The 21,056-nt window shown below is 41.6% G+C and overlaps 1 protein-coding gene across 1 annotated transcript; it reads left to right on the top strand.

Annotated features, from left to right (window-relative positions):
• Nucleotides 1-62: 62 nt before the first annotated feature.
• On the top strand, nucleotides 63-14,346 carry LOC308288050 (adhesion G-protein coupled receptor G5-like; the record flags this gene model as incomplete). Its single annotated transcript, XM_080729393.1, has 8 exons — nucleotides 63-98; nucleotides 6,032-6,157; nucleotides 7,261-7,339; nucleotides 8,672-8,763; nucleotides 9,139-9,257; nucleotides 12,875-13,155; nucleotides 13,594-13,697; nucleotides 14,326-14,346. The coding sequence occupies 7 exons, from the start codon at nucleotides 63-65 to the stop codon at nucleotides 13,665-13,667; spliced, it is 807 nt and encodes a 268-aa protein (XP_080585519.1). The 3' UTR covers nucleotides 13,668-13,697; nucleotides 14,326-14,346.
• Nucleotides 14,347-21,056: the final 6,710 nt, after the last annotated feature.

Below are 21,056 nucleotides of genomic sequence, written 5' to 3'. Positions count from 1 at the left end.
CATTTTCTATTTTAATAGATGCACAAACTTGGTAAACTCAACAAGTATTTCAGGATAGAGACATGGGTACAGGAAGCATCGCCTCCTCCATATTACCGGTATATATAGCGACTGCCCATTATGTTAGACTCTGAACAGAATTGTACCATTGCTTTACAGTAGCTCTCGGCTTGGGCATTCCTGCAGTCTGCATGCCTCTCACGACTGATTTATAGACATTACCAAGGCTTCCAAATATGAATGCAAGCCTTTACATTTGTAACTAAGCTGTATAATATAATGGCATCCTTAAGACGTTGGTAATGGAGCACTGTTATTATGTTATGTTCCTTCTCTTTGTGACCTTCTGCAGGGTTATTATAATATAACAAGCATATCTATCTATAAATGCGAGAAGTCTCTGCGTGTGTGTTTGTAATCCGCGTATCTCGAGAACCGTTCGTCCCACCGGCTTCAGATTCGGCACGCGCGTTCCCCGCCGCGGCACAGAGTGCAGTGCCGGGCCTCGACCCGACCCGACGCGCGGTTTTCCCTAACCGGCGCGAAACGTTCGGAATCTCCTTATGCGGGCTGATTGTTGACATCAGCCCACATGGTTGATTGTTGACATCAGGCTGTTCCGGAGTAATTCGGCGCAAGCGCTGACTCATTGTGACATCACTGCAGTGCCGGGCCTTGCCTCGACCCGACAGATATCTCTGTATATGGGCATGAAAGGGACACAGGCATATATATGGGCATAAAAGGGACAAATCGGCGCAAGCGCTGGGCATAAAAGGGACACAGACTGAGATCTCCATATGCAGTGCCGGGCCTTGCCTCGACCCGACAGATATCTCCGTATATGGGCATGAAAGGGACACAGGCATATATATGGGCATAAAAGGGACAAATCGGCGCAAGCGCTGGGCATAAAAGGGACACAGACAGATATATGGGCATAAAAGAGACACAGACTGAGATCTCCATATATGGGCATATGGGCAGATACAGAGATCTCCCTATATGGGCATATATAGACAGATATCTCAGTAAATCGGCGCAAGCACTGACTCATAGTGACATCACTGCAGTGCCGGGCCTTGCCTCGACCCGACGGATATCTCCTTATATGTGCATAAAAGGGACACAGGCAGATATATGGGCATAAAAGGGACAAATCGGCGCAAGCGCTGGGCATAAAAGGGACACAGACAGATATGGGCATAAAAGGGACACATACTGAGATCTCCATATATGGGCATATGGGCAGATACAGAGATGTCCCTATATGGGCATATATAGACAGATATCTCCGTATATGGGCATAAAAGGGACACAGACTGATACAGAGATCTCCATATATGGGCATAAAATGGACGCAGACAGACAGATAACTCCATATATGGGCATAAATGGACACAGACAAACAGATGGTCAAAACGGGTCCTACAGAGATCTCCATATATGGACATAAAATGGACGTAGACAGATAGATATCCCCATATATGGGCATAAATGGACACACGCAAACAGATGGTCAAAACAGATCCTATGACAACAGGTATAATGGGGTTTGCATTAAAGGGCGGGGCATTCATCCCCTATTTACATTGTTCCCGAGTTGCCCAGGGCGCTGACTAGACGCTCGGGCGGCCGAGCTTCTAGTTATATTAAATGCACAACCCGACCCAAAGGAGATGGCTTTCTTCAAGTATGCTCCCAAATTAAGGAACACATGACCTAAAGAGGGGTAGCCCTGTAGGCTTCTATTTCACTTCCCTACAAACCTCAGTGTGAGCTGACTATGATCCAGCTGACTAAGGCCAGACCACACCAATCCAACTAGTCACAACTCCTTGCAACATGGAATTATTTGCAATGGCAGTTGCAAAAAGTTGCAACTAGTTTCATTATTTCTGTCTGGTCTTAAGAAAGGGCCCACCCCTTTCTTAAGCATATTTTTCCAGGGAGCCATACGGACTTAGGTAAAGTGAGTGAAGGGCCACACATTGCTTTGGACTATTGGATTGAAACTCTAAACAGGTAGGGCTCTTTTAAAACTGCATGAATTAGACACAACGGATTACTTTACAACTATTGATTTAATACAGCTGTAAGGTCTCACTCATCTCACACATTATGAAACATATTGCATTATATGCATTTAAAATTATAATAGTACACTGGATTAGATTATAAACATTTAACATTTGAGTATTATTACAATTAATATGTACCGGCACCACAAGAGTACATACCTGCGTTCCCTATTCACATCTGTATGTACTCAATGTTTATAATGTGACAGTCTGCTATTGTAATTTATGTTTAATAATGTAAAAAACACTAACATAAAATGCTGCCTTTTAATATATATATATATATATATATATATATATATATATATAATATTATTATTATTATTTTATTTTATTTTTATTTTTTTAGGACTTCGAGGGACAGTATGTTGCCCATGTGTGATCTATCTAAGAGTTAGAAATATATTCAACAATAAAAATGGTAACATGGGTAAACTTCCTAATTTTCTTGACACGATCTGACTCAAAGTCACATTGTCAGTCATGGTTTACGCAAGAGTTACAATATGACACTCTTATCTGAATATATTTAGCTAAAGTATTGTTGCATTATTAGTATTATTACAAATGGTAATGGTAACCTTTCTCAATCTCTTGTTAAGAAAGCGTGCTTTCACACTGAGATTTAATCAACCATTTATATGACCTGAAATAAATTAGTTTCAAATGACATTTCTTATAAAAAACTCATCATAATAAAGTGATGTAAAGTCCCTTGTGGGTTTCACTCTAGAACATGTAAAGAAACAAGTAATTTCCTGTTTGTTGAAGCTCTGCCCCTCTTACAGACATGCATCTCACAATTTGCATGAGGAAAAACAGTTCAGCAGAATAACAGGGAGTACTGTATGTATAACTTTACCCTCAGACTCCTGATCAACATGAGCTGGAAACCGTGTGGGACAATGAAATGGTCCATTATCTTCCTTAACATATTGCTGTGCCTTTCTAGTGGTGAGTTCAATTAATGTATTTATCCTGTGTGTGTGTGTGCATGTACAGTATATGTGAAGATTACAATTTACGATGATTAATTGGTGTTCAAATAATTGTGATTAATCATTTAAATATGTTTGGGGCATTGATTAAAAGGCTTTAGGCTTTGTAAGCAAAAGTACATAGGGCAACAATAACTTAAAAGCCTAACCTATATTAAAATTGACTAATGGGATGGGAGGGCAGCTTACATATCGTGAGCTGTAGATCTGCTATTTTTACTCAAACTTTTTTCATGTTCACTAGATTAATTTATACATATGAATGGAAATTATTCTGATGATTATACTTGATAATTGCGATTACCTCTAATAATGGCAATCATACAATTATATAATAACTGTGGCAGGCTTAGTAACTGTCAATGTTTATTGTTAATAGTTCCAGCTGGCCCCAAAGACACAAGGATTTGTGGCATCATCAGATTTAATGATGGTAGGTGCGGGACAGAGATAGAGGTAATATGTCTCTCATAATACTATATATTAGCTACTTAAAGTCAGTTGAAACAGATTTTTTGGGTATTATTTTATTATTTTAAAAACACAGTTCTCAGACATTACAACAGCACACTGTCGTGATGTTTTTCAACACCCATACTGTCTCTCCCTCAATGATTCTTGTGATCCTTGGATCAGGTAATTTCATCGTGCCTTAGATAAAAAACGTATTTTTAACAACACCTTTTGTAAATGTTACCAAAAGTGTCATGTAATATAACTATATAATGATGATAATGATAATAATTTCAGCATCTTTGGGGGTCAAGAATTATTGAATGCTTTAACTATTGAAAAATAGCAGATATACAAGCTCACAGCAAGCTTGTAGATCTGCTATCTTTGAAAAAAGTTGTGAAAATGTGTGCAAATCTTTGAATATATGCATTTTTAAAGCGAACGTTTGTAACTCATATTTTGCTTCTGGGGGGTACCTGGAACTAAATATTTTGAGATGGGGGTCCGTGGCCAAATACAAATAATTTTGGGGGTCCTTCACATGAAAAAGTTTGAGAACCACTGACACAGTAGTCTCTCAAGAACAGACTAACTGAGCTCCATTTAAGTGAAAAGAACCTTTTCTTTGACAATGGCTGGCCAGATTGCTTACATAGAAACATTGTTTTTTCAAAAAATCTTAGAAGGATTCAAAAGACACTTATAGAATCGGGTCAAAATTCAAATTTTCACAATTCTTCAAAGATAGCAGATCTACAAGCTCGCAGCGCGGCACAGAGTGAGCATGTATATCTGCTATTTTTCAATAGTTAAAGCATAAAATAATGATACACTATAATGTGTACCCGTTCTGAATGGGTTAAGCTGTTTCTTCAAATGAAATTGTATATTTTCAATAGAGAATAATTGATTGTGAAATTGTATATTTTTAATGAGGAATAATTGATTGTTCTTTCCTTTATTGTATGCTGACAGGTGTTATGAGAATAAAATAGCAACATGCACGAGAAGGGGTAGATTCAATCCCCCAGGTTTTATACATCGTCAGGTCAACTCATCTCATGAGGTGAGGCAGGCTGACTAGACAAAAAAAGAAGAAAAAAAAAAGGTCCCACCTGATTGATTAAACAATCAGGTAAGATCTGTATATACCAGGGGTGGGCAACTTTGATGATGGAGAGGGCCACTATATTTCCACCTTCACTCCAGAGGGCCACATTGCATATTGCTACTTCATACTTTGTCATTCCGGAATCTCATGCAAAAGAAGCAAAAATAGCAGATCTACAAGCTCAACACGGATCGCTATTTTTGCTTCTTTTGAATTGGAATCTTGAATATATTTTTTTTAATAATTGGAATCCCGAAATGTAACTTTTTGATTTAATTTCAAATGCATTTAGTTATATACTCATGTTAACTTTGTGAACCTAAATAAAAATACATTGGACATAAAAAAAAAATACATTTTAATACTCCTATACTAGTCATTAAGCTACTAATATAGACTGAAGGAATTAAAGCAGGTCATGTTTGGAATTGTAACAGCTGAAATCAATAATATATCAGTATTCCAGTATTAACCTGCGGGCCGCATTAATTGAAGGTGGGGGCCGCATGTGGCCCCCGGGCCGCCAGTTACCCATGTATGGTACTGTATATACAATTCAGTGTGTCATCGTGTGTGACTGAGTCTGAGAATACATGTAGTTTCAGTTCCTATGCCATTCGGTACCATGCACAGTAAAACATGAGGAGAGGTTTTGGAGAGGTTTTGGAGAGCTTTTGTTCAGTAGGCGTCTCCCTGTTTCTGTGGCTCTTTACCAAACAGAAAATACCCTTTCAGGTCGGGATATCAATTCAATCCGATCAGACAGAGAACTGACTGAGAATTTATAGGCACAGGGTTCCCACGGTCATGAAATTCCTGGATATATTTTGAAATTAGAAAAATATTTTTCCAGTACTGGAAAAGTTTTGGAATTTATCAAGGGTCCTGGAAGGTCCTGGAAAAAATTGCTATGCATTGTCTTTGGTTATTGATTTTGTTAATACCTCTGAAATGTCAAATTAAACATTGGCCAAATTGTCAAATAGTAGAGGCAGAAATTGTGAAAATAGCCGATCTACATGCTCACAACGCCTCGCATGTAGATCTGCTATTTTCACAATAGAACCGTGTTATACAAAATTCCTCAACTCTTAGTGCTGGTCAGGGTGCCGGGTCCCCAGTTAAAACATGATTATTTCGGGAGTCACGGCCTGAAAAGGTTGAGAACCACTGGCATACACTACCTTTCTTTGGGCATTGTGCATAGGAGTAAGCGACTCGTTATTGAGCTGAATTATTGTTATATAGTCCTAGAAATTGGGTTCAATATTCTGGAAAAGTTTGGGAAATTAATTGGTAAAAATGTGTGGGAACCCTGTAGGCAGAAGTGTGCAGGCAGGTATATGTGTTCATCACGTGTTCATGTGTATCCCTCCCTCCAACAGGCTACAGAGAGTCCCACAGTTAATCACAGTGTGCACATCCCATCTTCAGCTCTCCAGAAAGGTTCTCCTGGCTCTGGGAAGGATGTGCTGGTGGTTATCTCTGTGCTCAGCAGCTCTTACTTCATGGTCTGTATCTGACAGTGACAAATACTCAAATCTCTCACTTACAGTACCAATAATATGCAATGTAGCTGCTACTACTACTGCAATACTCTGTCACAAGTAAAAGTCTGAAATTCAGAATTTAAAGTAAAAGTAGGTACAAGGGTATTCAGGGGCGCTGGAACTCCCAAATCCCAAGGGGAGCTGAGCTTGGAGGAGTTCATGCGTTTTGGGTTATTTTTATTGCAGTTTCGGGTGCTTATTCCCTGCACAACGATGTAACAAGGAGCTGTATATAGTTACTAGTTATTTTAGCACAACACACAGCACGCACGCACACACACACACACACACACACACAGTCACTCACACACACACTACAAAATCGGGTATTATTTTTGTAACAGTTTTCTACTGTTTTTTATTCCCCATATACAATGGTGTTAGTTTGCAACAATTAGCCTACAGACAGTTTCTAGTTCTCAAATAAATAGACTTTGGTGTGCCATCAAAGAGGGATTTATTTAAAACAAAATTTAGATTCGACTTCCCTTCTGACCGGAGGTGGCAAGGTTAGGTGACCATATGATAATCAAACGCCTTTTTTCAACATATTTTATTCCCCAAAGTCAAATACATTATTGTTTTAATAGTGTGTGCCAGCGGTGATGCAATTGTAGTCCTTAGCGGCCATTTCTTGGGTCAAAACACAGGTGTTTCAATTGTTTGATTGCATAGAACTAATGCTATAGTCTAATCAGAACACCTGTGTAAGGCTGTGTTGACCCAAGAAATGGCCGCTCTTAGAACTACATTTGGCACACCCTATATAGCTCTGTGTGTGTGTATATATAGGCCTATATAAAAAAAAAGAAAAGAAAAGAAAGATTTATTTTTCTCAATCGAAAAATGTATTTTTCTCCTCCCCACCACCAGGGGAGCTCCCTCAGCACCCCACTTCCAGCGCCCCTGAGGGTATTGGTATCAAAATGTACTTAAAGGGGAAGACCACCCTTTTTCAATATTGAACTGTGTCATTAATATACCTTAGAGGAGTTGTGTGGAAATAGAAAAAAAGTTTGGGAACCCCTGTCCTAAACTAATCTCTCCTCTTTTCTTCTCCTCAGCCCAGTCCAAGGCCACGGGGAAGGCAGCTCATCCCAGAGCCAGAGGATTCTGCCCGTATCGGGGGCACTGTTCTGGGAGGTGAAGTCCTGTCAGTAAGGGTTGGGAAACACTCACTCAGTAATCTGTCCCAACCTATCAGGATCGGGTTCAAGAACAACAACAGGAGTGTGAGTTGAATTCTTTACCTTAGTATGTGCTGTGTAAGTCTCTGTCTATCTATCTTCAATGTTTTCAGACCAAGGACCACTTAGTTGAGAGAGAGATGAAGCAGGGACCCCCACAACCTTTTCATGGAATCCATATAGTTTCATCGTTTGACATCACTGTATTTTGGATTCATGTCAATTTGTGTTTTCAGATATTTAACCACTTGAACCGCCAATATAAAGTTGACCTTTCACTCTGTACTTAGTCTGCTCTTTTCCCCCTCTTTTTCCCCTCTACACCAAACCTCTTTGGAAAAAATAGCCAATCTACAAGCTCACAACGCCTCGCGCTGGCTAAAGTTCTCAGATTAAGGACACTAGGGTTCAGGTGGTTATATAAAAAAAGAACAAAAGTTTCTATCACTTAAAGATTTGGAGGACCCCCTGTAGTAACTCTGAGGACCCCCTAGGGGTCCCGGACCCCCTGTTGAAGACCCCTGATCTATCTGTCTGTCTGTCTGTCTGTCTGTCTGTCTGTCTATCTATCTATCTATCTATCTATCTATCTATCTATCTATCTATATCATTCTAATTAATCTCAACCTCCAAATACAAATAACTATTAACTAAAGCTGTAAAATAATTATAGTGGAGTACAACATTTGCCTCTGAGATGTAGCGGTGTAGACGTTTAAAGTATCACAAAAATGCAATCCTCAAGTAATATAGAATAGAATTATGCACAAAATCAGTTTTGCACTTTTCAGTACAGTACTTTGAGTAAGTGAATTCCACCATGCTTTGAACCCAACTCGATTTAGTTGCAGGTTAAAAAGGATAACTTCACAAATCTATTCATCAAAATGTTGTTTTGTTCACTTCCATCGTGTCAACATTTACACACACACACGCTATTTAATAACCTGCTCTGTCATTGCTTCAGTTGGACGGAACATGTGTATTCTGGAAGGAGACAGGACGTGGTTAGTATACTGTACATATGTCTGTATCTTTCTCTTAAATGATAGTGTGTCATCTCCTAATGACTCACTATAAATTTATAGTATTTAAGTTAAAATACTTGAGCAGTGTTTTTTGTTTGTGTGTGTGTGCGTGTGTGCGTGCATGCGTGCGTGTGAGTGATGTCTGTGTGTGTGTGTGTGTGTGTGTGTGTGTGTGTGTGTGTGTGTGTGTGTGTGTGTGTGTGTGTGTGCGTGTGCGCGTGTGCGTGTGCGTGTGTGTGACGTATCACGTATGTGTGTAGGTTACTGGAGCAACCAGGGCTGTGCTACGAGCCGCAATGCCAGTGATTTTATTTGCAGCTGCAATCATCTCAGTTTCTTTGCTGTGCTTGTGGTTAAGTGATGTAATCTTTCTATGGAACTCAGCTACTGCTACTAAATATGAAAAACAAGTAGTCTCTTTAAGGTTTTGTTTATATTTATCTACCGGTATATCTATATCTAAATATATATCTATATCTAAATATATAGATCTATATCTACTGTATATCTATATATTTATACTGTGTATATATATATAAAACCAAAACCTTTTTTTCTCCATAAATCAGTGATATTGAACACCCTTTACGCCTGTAAAACATATTCAACAAATGAAAACTCCATTGGATCCTCACATGTTCTGCTAACTCCAATATAACGTATATAACTTATATAACTATAATTAACATGCTTGCTTTAAAGTTTTTTTTCTCCCACAACTTCTCAGAACCCCAGTGTTTCAGTGGACAAACAAAATGCTGTCAACCTCAGCTACATCTCCTACATCGGATCGGTTCTCTCTGTCATCTTTACAACCATAAGCTTGTTCATCTATACAAGTCTACAGTAAGCATGTTTCTGACCTGAATAGTGACATTAGTTTAGACACATTACATTTCTCAGTTCCCTGTGACTTCTCTTTGACGCACAAAAGTAGTTTTTTCCAAGTAAGTGGCAAACAGAAGAGAGGAAGTGAACTGTGTGTGTGTGTGTGTGTGTGTGTGTGTGTGTGTGTGTGTGTGTGTGTGTGTGTGTGTGTGTGTGTGTGTGTGTGTGTGTGTGTGTGTGTGTGCGTGCGTGCGTGCGTGCGTGCGTGCGTGCGTGCGTGCGTGCGTGCGTGCGTGCGTGCGTGCGTGCGTGCGTGCGTGCGTGCGTGCGAAAGTCCTGAAAATGCGGAAAATGCTGAAAATGCTGAACAATGACGACAAGGATGTTAGGGAGCTGGCTCGATCCTCCCTGTTCCTGGACCTAAGGAGGCGTAAGGTCACATTGAGAATCCCACTTTCTGGGATTCAGAAGGAAACTCAGTGGGAAACTTGACACCCGTTCTGCTAGTTTTGGGGTCTGGTCAGATTGGCCTCTGTGTCCGCACTGGAGTGTCTCTGGAGTGGGTGCGGCCTGACTCAGGGACTGTGAGGGTCTCAGAGGACTTTATAACTGACCCCCTCATCCAGGTCAGGGCAACAGCCACCTATGCTGGTCACAGTCACCTGCTAACAGCTACAGGTGCCAGACGGGTCCTCATGGATCTACACCAGCATCAACAACAACAACAACACTGGACTGGACTAAAACTCCAAGGGAAACTTTGCATATCTTCCCTATGCTGATCACTCTGTCTCACACGCATTCCTCTCAATGTAGCTAAGCAGATTACTGAGGGAATCGTTCACTTTGTGATACAAGCATGAAACTTGGCTCATATACTCTTCAAAACCCACTCTTTTCAAAAATACCGCTTTCCTTTATAACTCAAATTGCATTGATTTTAAGACCCATAAATGTATTAAAGTTGAATATAAAGATGGGCATTACAGATGTTGTGGTACGAAGTACATGTCTGTGTCTATTACGGTTCTTGAGATACAGCATCTAGTCGGAGCAGATTAATTAACAAATTTCATAAGAATCGTTCACTTTGATGCAAGCATGACATTTGGCAAAAATACTCTTTAAGGGCCACTCTTATAGAAAAAGACGCTGGCCACTCAAAATTCCAAGATGGTGACCTTTCTTTTCAAAATGGAAGCCACCTTTTCAGAGGAGATCTTGATATAATAAGAATAAGAATCCTTCACTTTGTGATACAAGGATGACATTTGGCACATTTACTCTGTAAGGGCCACTCTTATGGAAAAGAGCACTGGCCACTGAATAATTTGTTCCTTTTTTCAAAATGGCAGCCACCTTAGCGGAGCAGTCAGTGATTGCGACCGTAGATCGCAGTTAACTATGAAAACGGGCACATCTTGTCCTGACCTATCTTGTCCATAACGCCTCAGTGTCTATAGCTGCTGACCTGTTTGTTGACATTGTGTGACTTCACATTGTTGTGATGTCATCAAAGATCAAACCCTGGCTATCCATTAATCCATACATGGAGACAACTGGATCATCACCTAGATCTCCATATATGGAGCTGACCTTTACATCTCATTCCCAGATGATGCCCGGTCAGGGAAACCACACTAAGCCCATATCTGAGAATGCCCATGCAATAGCTGCTGTGCTGACCTGTTTGTTGACATTGTGACATCACATTGTTGTTGTGATATAACCTCATCAAATATCAAACCCTGGATATCCATACATGGAGACGACATGATCATCACCTAGATCTCCATATATAGAACCGGTCAATACCTCTCTACATCTCAGATGATGCCCTGTTAGGGCAACCACCCTAACAGAATCCATTTTATGCCCATCAATATTAAGCCCATGTCTGGGAATGCCCATACAATAGAATCCCTTTTATGCTATCAATATTAAGCCCATATCTGGGAATGGCCATATATGGACGTATCAGTTTAACCAGTCCAACTTAAACAACCAACCACAACTCGAATCGCACTGCAAATTAATTCCATCCTGTGCGAATTCCGTCCTGCGCGACCTCGTCCTTGGGCGTCTTTCTGGTATTATAAAGTGAGGTATGGAGACTGCTCATGGCACTTTTTATGTTTGTGTGATGTACTGATAGATTATTCATGACACTTCTCATGTTTGTATGACGTCCTGATGGATTATATCACTTTCTGTTCCACTAAGGTGGTGGCCATCTTGAACAAAATGGTTGCCATCTTGGAATTGTGAGTGGCCAGCATCATTTTCCATAAAACTGGCCCTTAGAGAGTATTTGATTCCTATGAAATTAGCCATTAATCTGCAATGACTATATGCTGTATCTCAAGAACCATAATAGATACAGACATGTACTTGGTACCAAAACATCCACAATATCCATCTTTATATTCAACTTTAATATATTTATGGGTCTTAAAATGAATGCAACCCGAGTTATAAAGGAAAAACAACATTTTTGGATTTTTAGATCTTGGATTTTGGGGGGCGCCATCTTGGAATTTTGCGTGGCCAGCGCTATTTTTTAAAAGAGTGGGATTTGAAGAGTATATGTACCAAATGTCATGCTTGTATCACAAAGTGAACGATTCCTATGAAATTACCCATTAATCTGCTTAGCTAATGAGGACATCATCACATTCACAGTTAAAGTCCTTCCCACAAGACCGAATCTTTCCATCTGGTTCCCCAGCACTCAGGTTCCTCATTGCTTGCATCACACCACAGAACAGATCACTGAAACACTGTCACACGCATACAAAGGGTAGCCAGAGAATACTGGAACTCATAGCAAAGGACTGTCTAGATAGCTAATCAGCTGATTGAATGTCAGACCAATTAATGTCTGTCTTCCCACAGTATTTTAATGTATTGGATGCTTGGAACAGATGTCGTGTTTTGTCCATAAAATCAGGAGGCCAAACTCCTTCTACACATGGTTTGCTGTTTTTACTGTATAAACTAGGTCAGTGGTTCCCAAACTTTTTGTCTCAGGGCACCCCATGAATCTTTTTTTAATCCGAGGCACCCCTACATAATAATTTTCACTCCCAGCACCTTATATTTATAGCATATCGTCGTCGTCGGGTGGAAACCTTGTATGTCCAAAACCATTAGTTTTCTATTTATCATCTATAAAATGTACTAAACTAGTGAAAACGGCAGATCTACAAGCACACAACGCCTCACTTCGCGAGGCGTTGTGTGCTTGTAGATCGGCTATTTTCACTAGTTTTGTGCGACAGTCTTGTATGATGAAGCAGGGCTTTGCTTTACCAAAAGACGTACACATTTGAAACTTGGAGATATGAGGTTTCTGCCCGACAGTGACAATATTTTAGTGATTATGTTGCAAGGAAACCGTTGAGATAAAAGCCATTTTGGTTAGAACTGAACTGAAAATAACGTTGTACTTCAAGTTTAAAATGATACTAAATATTTTCTCCAGTGTCCAAATAATTTCCAAATATTATCAAATTATCTCGCGGCACCCCTGGACTGCCGTCGCGGCACCCCAGGGTGCCCCGTCACCCACTTTGAAAACCCCTGAACTAGGTGACACAAAATAAATGTATTCTAAATATTGGTGGTCTTTACAGACGGCAGCGTCCGGAGAAGGCTGTTGGTGTCCACATGCAGCTGACAGGGTCACTCCTCCTCCTGCACCTCAGCTTCCTGCTCAGTGGACTGGTGTCCTGGATGAAGATGGAAGACCAAGCAGGCTGGGGTTGTCAGGTCCTGGGACTGTTCCTCCACTGGTCGCTGTTGGCCGCCTTCAGCTGGACCGCGCTGGAGGGCTTCCACCTCTATCTCCTCCTAATCAGAGTTTTCAACATTTATGTCAAAAGATACCTGCTCAAACTCAGCACAGTGGGATGGGGTGAGTGGATTCTGGATGGATGGAATGGAATGGAAGAGCGGGCCTACTAGTTTACTTGAACGTGTTTAGTCATGAAGAAAATGTAAATGCATGCCCACAAGCTCACAACGCGTCGCGCTGCGATGCGTTGTGAGCTTGTAGATCTGCTATTTTTAGCACACAACCAAGTGTAAAATCAGTCATTACGATGCCATCAAGGCCTGCCAAAATACATTTTAGTTGACTAAACCAACTGTAGATTTAGTCGCCATAAAATCTTATGATATTTAGTCGACTAAAATTAGACTAAAACTAAAACTTTTCAGGTGACTAAATTATGACTAAAACTAAATGAGATTGTATTCAAAAGACTATGACTAAAACTAAATCAAAATTTGCTGTCATAAACAACACTGCTGCACGTATTTATAATGAGGCGTCGATCCTCTCTGTACGCAGGTCTTCCTTCAGTGATAGCAGTGCTGTGTTGGGTCTCAGGTGTCTATGGCAAATACACTTCTGGATGTCCCTAACAACAACAACAACACATCAACAGTTGACATGTGAGAAACTGGTGTATTATCGACGCCCGTTGTGAGCTTGTAGATCAGGGTTTCCCAATTAGTTTTCCCCAAGGGCCGAATTATGTCTAGGGTACCAAGCCGAGGGCCACAACATTGCAGGGGGCGACGGCGGCGTTCCCGATACTCCAGCGACTGCGACAGTTCAGATATCGTCGTTGTCGGGTGAAAATCTTGTATGTCCAAAACCATTCATTTTGCATTTATCATTTTAAAAATGATTTAAACTAGTGAAAACAGCCGATCTACAAGCACACAACGCCTCGCACCGCAAGGCGTTGTGTGCTTGTAGATCTGCTGTTTTCACTACTTTTGTGCGACGGCCTTGTATGATTTGCGAAAGAACGTACAAATTTGGAGTTACGAGATTTCCACCCGACAACGACGATATACTAGTGTTGTTGCTGCTCTTATATCACCATTATTACTGGGGTTGGTGTGGGCCAGACAGTAGCCCCCCACGGGCCACAAATGGCCCGGCGGGCCGCCTATTGGGGAACCCTGTTGTAGATCATCCACCAAGGCCCGCCAAAATCAAAACTAAATCAAAATTTGCATTCAAAATGAATTTTGCATTCATAGATTTTCCTGCATTATTTTTTCTCTGCAGATGTTGGATGAGCAGCGGTTTCCCACAGAGGCTACTGGTGGGTTACCTCACTTTGTGATGTCAGATTCAGATATGCCGTTTACTTACGTGCACCATAACTATGCTTTTGATGTCTAGATCCTCTTAAGGCTGGTTCACCTGTCACATATCTTCCCTATCTCAAGAGTGTTCTCCTACGTCATGTTACAACTCTCTAAACATATCACACACGACACTGAAAATATGCAATTAGATATGATTGATATACTTCAGCAAGATACAACTGCACAATGGTATAACTAGTAAGACGCCTCAGGGCGACGTCGCGCCACAGGGATGTGGACATCAGGGATGTGGACATCAGGGCTCTCCATAAATGGGCATAAAAGGGATTTGTTCCCCTGGCATCACAGGGATCTCCATATCTCCATATATGGGCATAAACGGGATTTGTTCCCCCTGGCATCACAGGGATCTCTCTAACAGGGCATCATTACTATTGATGACATCAGGGAACTCCATACATGGGCATAAAAGGGATTCTTTTATTGTGACATCACAGTGAAGCCAGAGCGTGATGTCAGAGCGGCAAACCCATTCTGGTAGAGTTGTTCCCCTGACATCGCATGTTATATGATGTTATATAAGATACTTAAAGTGTGGTTCCTGTGGAAATAAGCCTCGGCTTTCTAGGATCTCCTTTTAGTTGACCTTGTACCAGTGATTTGTACTGTCATGAAACTGTACTTTTTTCTATTGCAAACTTCTAATAAATTCTTCAATCAATCAATCAATCGCAGTGACATCAGAGCATGATGTCAGAGCGGCAAACCCATAGACCGTAAAAATGTGTACACGTCTACACAGACGGACGGACACGGACAAGCTGTGACGTTTCTCATAGTAAACTGCGATCTTCGGTCGCAATGAGGTTACAAATATGATTGGTTATACTTCATCAGACTACAACTTCACAATGGCATAATGACAAGAAATGTATTGCATGACCTTTATCACAGCATCACGCACAGTATAATTTCCTCTTACAATGCATTTGTGCCTATTTTTTTTTAAACAGTGATTAAAAAACCAACAAACAAATCTGAGAAATTCCATTAAAAAATATAGAGTGACAAAACCATTCTGTTAAGAGTGGTTCCCCTGACATCACAGTGATGTCAGAGCGACAAACCCATTTGAACCACAGTGTCAGGCGTGACAGACAGACAGAGATACATACAAGCTGTGACCGTTCACATACTAATCTGCGACCTACGGTCGCAATAACAAATATAAAAACAATGAAATGGCATTTTTTAAATTTAAAACCTTGACAATGTTTTCATTGCTAAAGTGGATTCACTACGTTGGTCCAGGGGTCATCACCGTGCTCGCTTGGTGGGATTTCTTTATCAAAATATACTGTATATATATGTTTTGCCAAGGTCACGGATATACAAATGACTGGACAATAATGTTACCAGAAACACAAAGAGACAGCTAGCCCTAGTATACTGTATAGTAGCCTACAGTGTTCAAGGGACCTCTGGGCTCCTTGGAGGTGGTCTTGGGGGTCCCTGAACAGTCTGTAGTGGACTCTAATGTTCAATATTGTCATAGTAAATCAGTTTCATACATACTGAAGAAAACCTGGAGACTGACATTCAGTAATTGGCTCTTATGATCAAAATAAGAACATCATAATATTATGTAAAAACGAAACTATGACATTTGCATTTTGTGTAGGACATATGGATGATATTGATTGATCAAATCAGAACACAAATTGATCGATTGATCAATCATTCAAATAAACATGCCCCTACCTTTTGAAGTAGGCCTAGGTTCAGCCATAGGCTACACAGAGCTGGATATTTCATATATCCAGGTTTTTCAGATATCCACATAGAAAAATATCTAGGTCCACACGACAAAGATATCTAGGTCTAACAAGCACACAAACACACACAGTAAAGTCTTCAGAGATATCCGGGTTCCCTGTCTACACGGATCCAGTGAATCAGATATTTTTCAATCTCTCCACTTATTTATCCGGTTTCAAAAATATCCAGTTTCACAGCCGAAATATCCAGCTTCATGTGGCTGCAAGCCCCAAACGCATACAAAAATGTCTAGCTTCAGAAATATCCAGCTCTGTGTAGCCGGCGCCTTACCACTGATCTATGTAATAAATGGATGGACAAATGTCTAGAATTATTTTTTCTCTTTTGTTCCCTCAGGTGTGTTCATATTCCTGTTGTCCTTGGCTTTGCTTCGTAAGTCTCAAGGAGACAACCTGTCGGTGAACGACCCCCCCCTCCACTCACAGGACCACGGAGACCACCAGCTTTCCTGGCTCAGCGGATGCGAAAACAAATGACATTTCAAATGACTCAATACATCAATATTGTAAGCAGCTATACAACCACAATGACAAAATAAGAAGGCTAATAAACTAGAACAGGGTTCCCACGGTGATGAAATTCCTGGAAATATTTTGAAATTAGAAAAATATTTTTCCAGTACTGGAAAAGTTTTGGAATTGATCAAGGGTCCTGGAAGGTCCTGGAAAAAATAGCCATTTATTGTCTTTTGGTTTATTGTATTTGGTTATTATTTTGTTAATACCTCTGAAATGACGAATTAAACATTGGCCAAATTGTCAAATTTTTCCGAGGCAGAAATTGTGAAAATAGCCGATCTACATGCTCACAACGCCTCGCAAGCATGTAGATCGGCTATTTTCACAATAGAACCGTGTTATACAAAATTCCTCAACTCTTAGTGCTCGTCAGGGTGCCGGGTCCCCAGTTCAAATATGATTATTTTGGGGGTCACGTCCTGAAAAGGTTGAGAACCACTGGCATACCTGTCTTTAGGCATTGCGCATCGGAGTAAGCAACTCGTTATTGAGCTGAATTGTTGTTATATAGTCCTGGAAATCATGTTAAATATTCTGGAAAAGTTTTGGAAAAGTTTTGGAGATTAATTGTTAAGGATGTGTGGGAACCCTGCTAGAAGCAGTGCTTTTCCGAGCACAGGTCTCCGCCAGGTCAGGTAGGTGATTGTGGCCTCCTGGTGGCCACAATCACCTACACCCCTTTCACAGGCCAATGTGAAGGGGGTGCCATCTCTTCTCCAGCCTTTTACGGAAATCAGACACTGCATTCATGATTTGAGGCATTTTGTTCCAAAAATGTGTCTTGCAAAAGTCAACCTGCTGGTGGCGCTATAACAGTCCAATGTGAAAAGGGTGGCATTTTGTTCCTCGACCTAGTGGGATGTGGGTGAAAAATGTGACGGAAATTGCAAGCTGTGTTCATGATTTATGGCGTTTTGTTCAAAACGGACCATAGAGCCAATGTTTAGTTGTGTTTCTGCTAAACTTCCACATTTATAATTTGACTTGTCAAATGTTTGACTGTGAATGTATGTGCATCATGTAGCCTACTTTTACAGACAAGACATTTACAATAGATTATAAATATATGCTTCTGAATGAATAAACATTTGTCATGAAAACCCAGGTAGGCCTATATGGCATAAGTTCTGGTGTTGGATTTTTCCGTGTTTCAACATGTAAATCGCATGTGTTGATTTGCAGTTGATGAATTCATGAATAAGAATCTTTCTGGGATGATTCATGATTGAATGATTTCTTGTCTGATGAGTGATGACATATAATTGCAACAGGCAATTCCACATATACATTCCAGTTGTCAGCCAAGTACTGAAATTATAGTATAGCCTCAGGGCGACATGCGCCAATTCTTGGCCATCTGGCCAGTGATGTATTTTGGACCAGTTACCCATATATGGAGATCCATGTACAGTAGGCCTATATAGTACATCCCTTGTATGCCCATACATGGAGATCCCTGTCTGAACCAGCCGCACAGATATGGGCTGTCTTCCTCCATATATGGGCATTCCCATATGAAGTCCTGTTAGATATGGGCTTAATATTGATGACATCGGGGACTGCCCATAAATCCGAAATCTCATTAGTCCGAATTTAGTTAGGGTTAGGTTTTAGGGTTAGGATTAGGTTCAGGCATAGTTTTACTGAGGTTAGGTTTAGGTTTAGGTTTAGGCATAGTATTTTTCACCAGGTTAACATCACCAGATTCTGAAGAATGGGACGTAGGAACAAAGAGATTTCGGACCAATGCATGCCATGGCACCGATGACATCAGGGATGTCCATATATGGGCATAAAAGGGATTCTGTTAGAGTGGTTCCCATGACATCACAACATATAATATATTTTATGCCCATACATGAAGATCCCTATCTGAACCAGCCACACAGATACGGGCCATGTCTTGGCCATCTGGCCAGTGATTCTTCTTCTTTCATGTATCATCGTCCTTGATGATTGGTTGATGACATTCTATTTCACAAGATTTATAAAAGTAGTGGGTCAGATCGGTTCTGAATTGGCATCCAGGGAGTGTGTGTGCTCATTTTGGCAGCGACCGGACCAACGGCGACTGAGATTAGGTGGTAACAAACTGCGAGGACGCACAGACGCACGCACGCACGCACGCACGGACGCACGGATGGACGGATGGAGACGAAAACATACTCTCCCCCATATGCCTTCGGCTGGTGGAGACAATAACTGAGTAAGCATGTTTGGGCTCTAACAGCATATCTCATCTGGTCCATATGGACCAGAGTTAGTTCTATGTTCCCCACTTTCTTACCACCTAAACCTACCCCTAACCCTACCCCTGAAGGCCTCTCCATACTTCGACCGAAATGTTCGGTGAGTTGTGTTTTCCGACGTGCACATTTCCGAACTCCCGTTCGGTCCAATGCTTTTCAGAAGTCCCGAGGGATATAATTTTATGGTAGAAAAGGACCTTTTGACCGAAAACGGCGGTTTCGGTCAAAGTATGGAACGGCCTTAACCCTAACCTCACTAAAACTAATGCTGTGAGGTGGGGAACATAGAACCTGGGGAACATAGGGTGGACCCCGACCTACTTTGCATTGATTCTGACCATTTTCGAAAGCATAAATTATAAATGTTTTGTTTATTTTAAATAGTACCTATTTACATTTTGGGAAAAAAAAAGAAAAAAAAAACTAACAACCAAATGATTAAACTGGACCGCTGGTGGTCCCCAGACCAGACGTTGAGACCATGAATCAACCAACCTGCAGTGTGAACACCCCCCCACACCCCACACACACACACACACACACACACACACGCGCGCGCACGCGCGCACGCACGCACGCACGCACGCACGCACGCACGCACGCACGCACGCACGCACGCACACACACACACACCACACCCACACGCATTTCCAAACCATGCCCCGCCCCCAATTTGCATACGTCGACTAAGCTCCTCCCCTTCATTTACATACAGTCGTCTGCATTTTTTACGCGCTGGGAAACACCACTTAACAGCCTCATTAGCATAATTTATGCGAACCACACCCACACGCATTTCCAAACCATGCACCGCCCCCAATTTGCATACGTCGACTAAGCTCCTCCCCTTCATTTACATACGGTCATCCGCATTTTTTACGCGCTGGGAAACCTACCTTAACGCCCTCATTAGCATAATGTATGCGAGCGTAATGTATGCGCACCACGCCCACACGCATTTCCAAACCATGCACCGCCCCCAATTTGCATACGCCGACTAAGCTCCTCCCCTTCATTTACATACGGTCATCCGCATTTTTTACACGCTGGGAAACCTACCTTAACGCCCTCATTAGCATAATGTATGCGAGCGTAATGTATGCGCACCACGCCCACACGCATTTCCAAACCATGCACCGCCCCCAATTTGCATACGTCGATTAAGCTCCTCCCCTTCATTTACATACGGTCGTCTGCATTTTTTACGCGCTGGGAAACGCCACTTAACAGCCTCATTAGCATAATTTATGCGAACCACACCCACACGCATTTCCAAACCATGCACCGCCCCCAATTTGCATGACTCAGCTTAATTTACATAATTAATGCGTGCAACGCCATAATCACGCACGCACGCACGCACGCACGCACGCACACTTTGTTTATTTATTTATTTATTTATTTATTGAAGGAAGAAAGGACGGAAGGAAGCGCTATTTATTTATTTAATTAAATACTCTGTTGCTAGTAAAACAACCAGCAAGAGCCGCTGATACAAACGACCTACGGCCTGGTCGCGACTTAGGCCACGACTTGGAGGTCGTAGGTCCCGGTTCTGGAGGTTTTGCGCGATCTCGGTCGTAATTCAGCGACCTGGGAAGTCCGCGATCGAAACTCTACGCTTGCTAAGGGAAGGGACGCGAGTTTAGAAACTCTACGCTTGCTAAGGGAAGGAGCGCCGCGATCGAAACTCTACGCTTGCTAAGGGAAGGGACGCGAGTTTAGAAACTCTACGCTTGCTAAGGGAAGGAGCGCTCGTTTTCAACAGCGTCGGCAGGTTAGCTACTCAGTGTCGGCAGGTTAGGGTTAGGGTTAGGGTTAGGGTTAGGGTTAGAGTTGGGGTTAGGGTTAAGGTTAGGGTTAGAGTTAGAGTTGGGGTTAGGGTTAAGGATAGGTTTTGGTGCACCTCGCGCGGTCCAAGTGACTACAATGGAGCGCTTCCTACCTCCGGTTCAGCCAATCACAAGCTTCAAAAGGTTGAATAGCGCTGCTGCTCTAGAATATTCTGCAAAAAGACGGCCGGGGACGACCGAGGTGGCGCAACCACGGCCGGGGGTCGCGAAACTAGACCGGCCGCGACC

The sequence above is a fragment of the Nannobrachium achirus genome (genome assembly GCF_963921795.1).
Source record: "Nannobrachium achirus genome assembly, chromosome: 7".
In the NCBI taxonomy this organism is placed as follows: domain Eukaryota; kingdom Metazoa; phylum Chordata; class Actinopteri; order Myctophiformes; family Myctophidae; genus Nannobrachium; species Nannobrachium achirus.
Note: the sequence above shows the minus strand (reverse complement) of the source record. Positions and strands in the feature narration are given on the sequence as shown.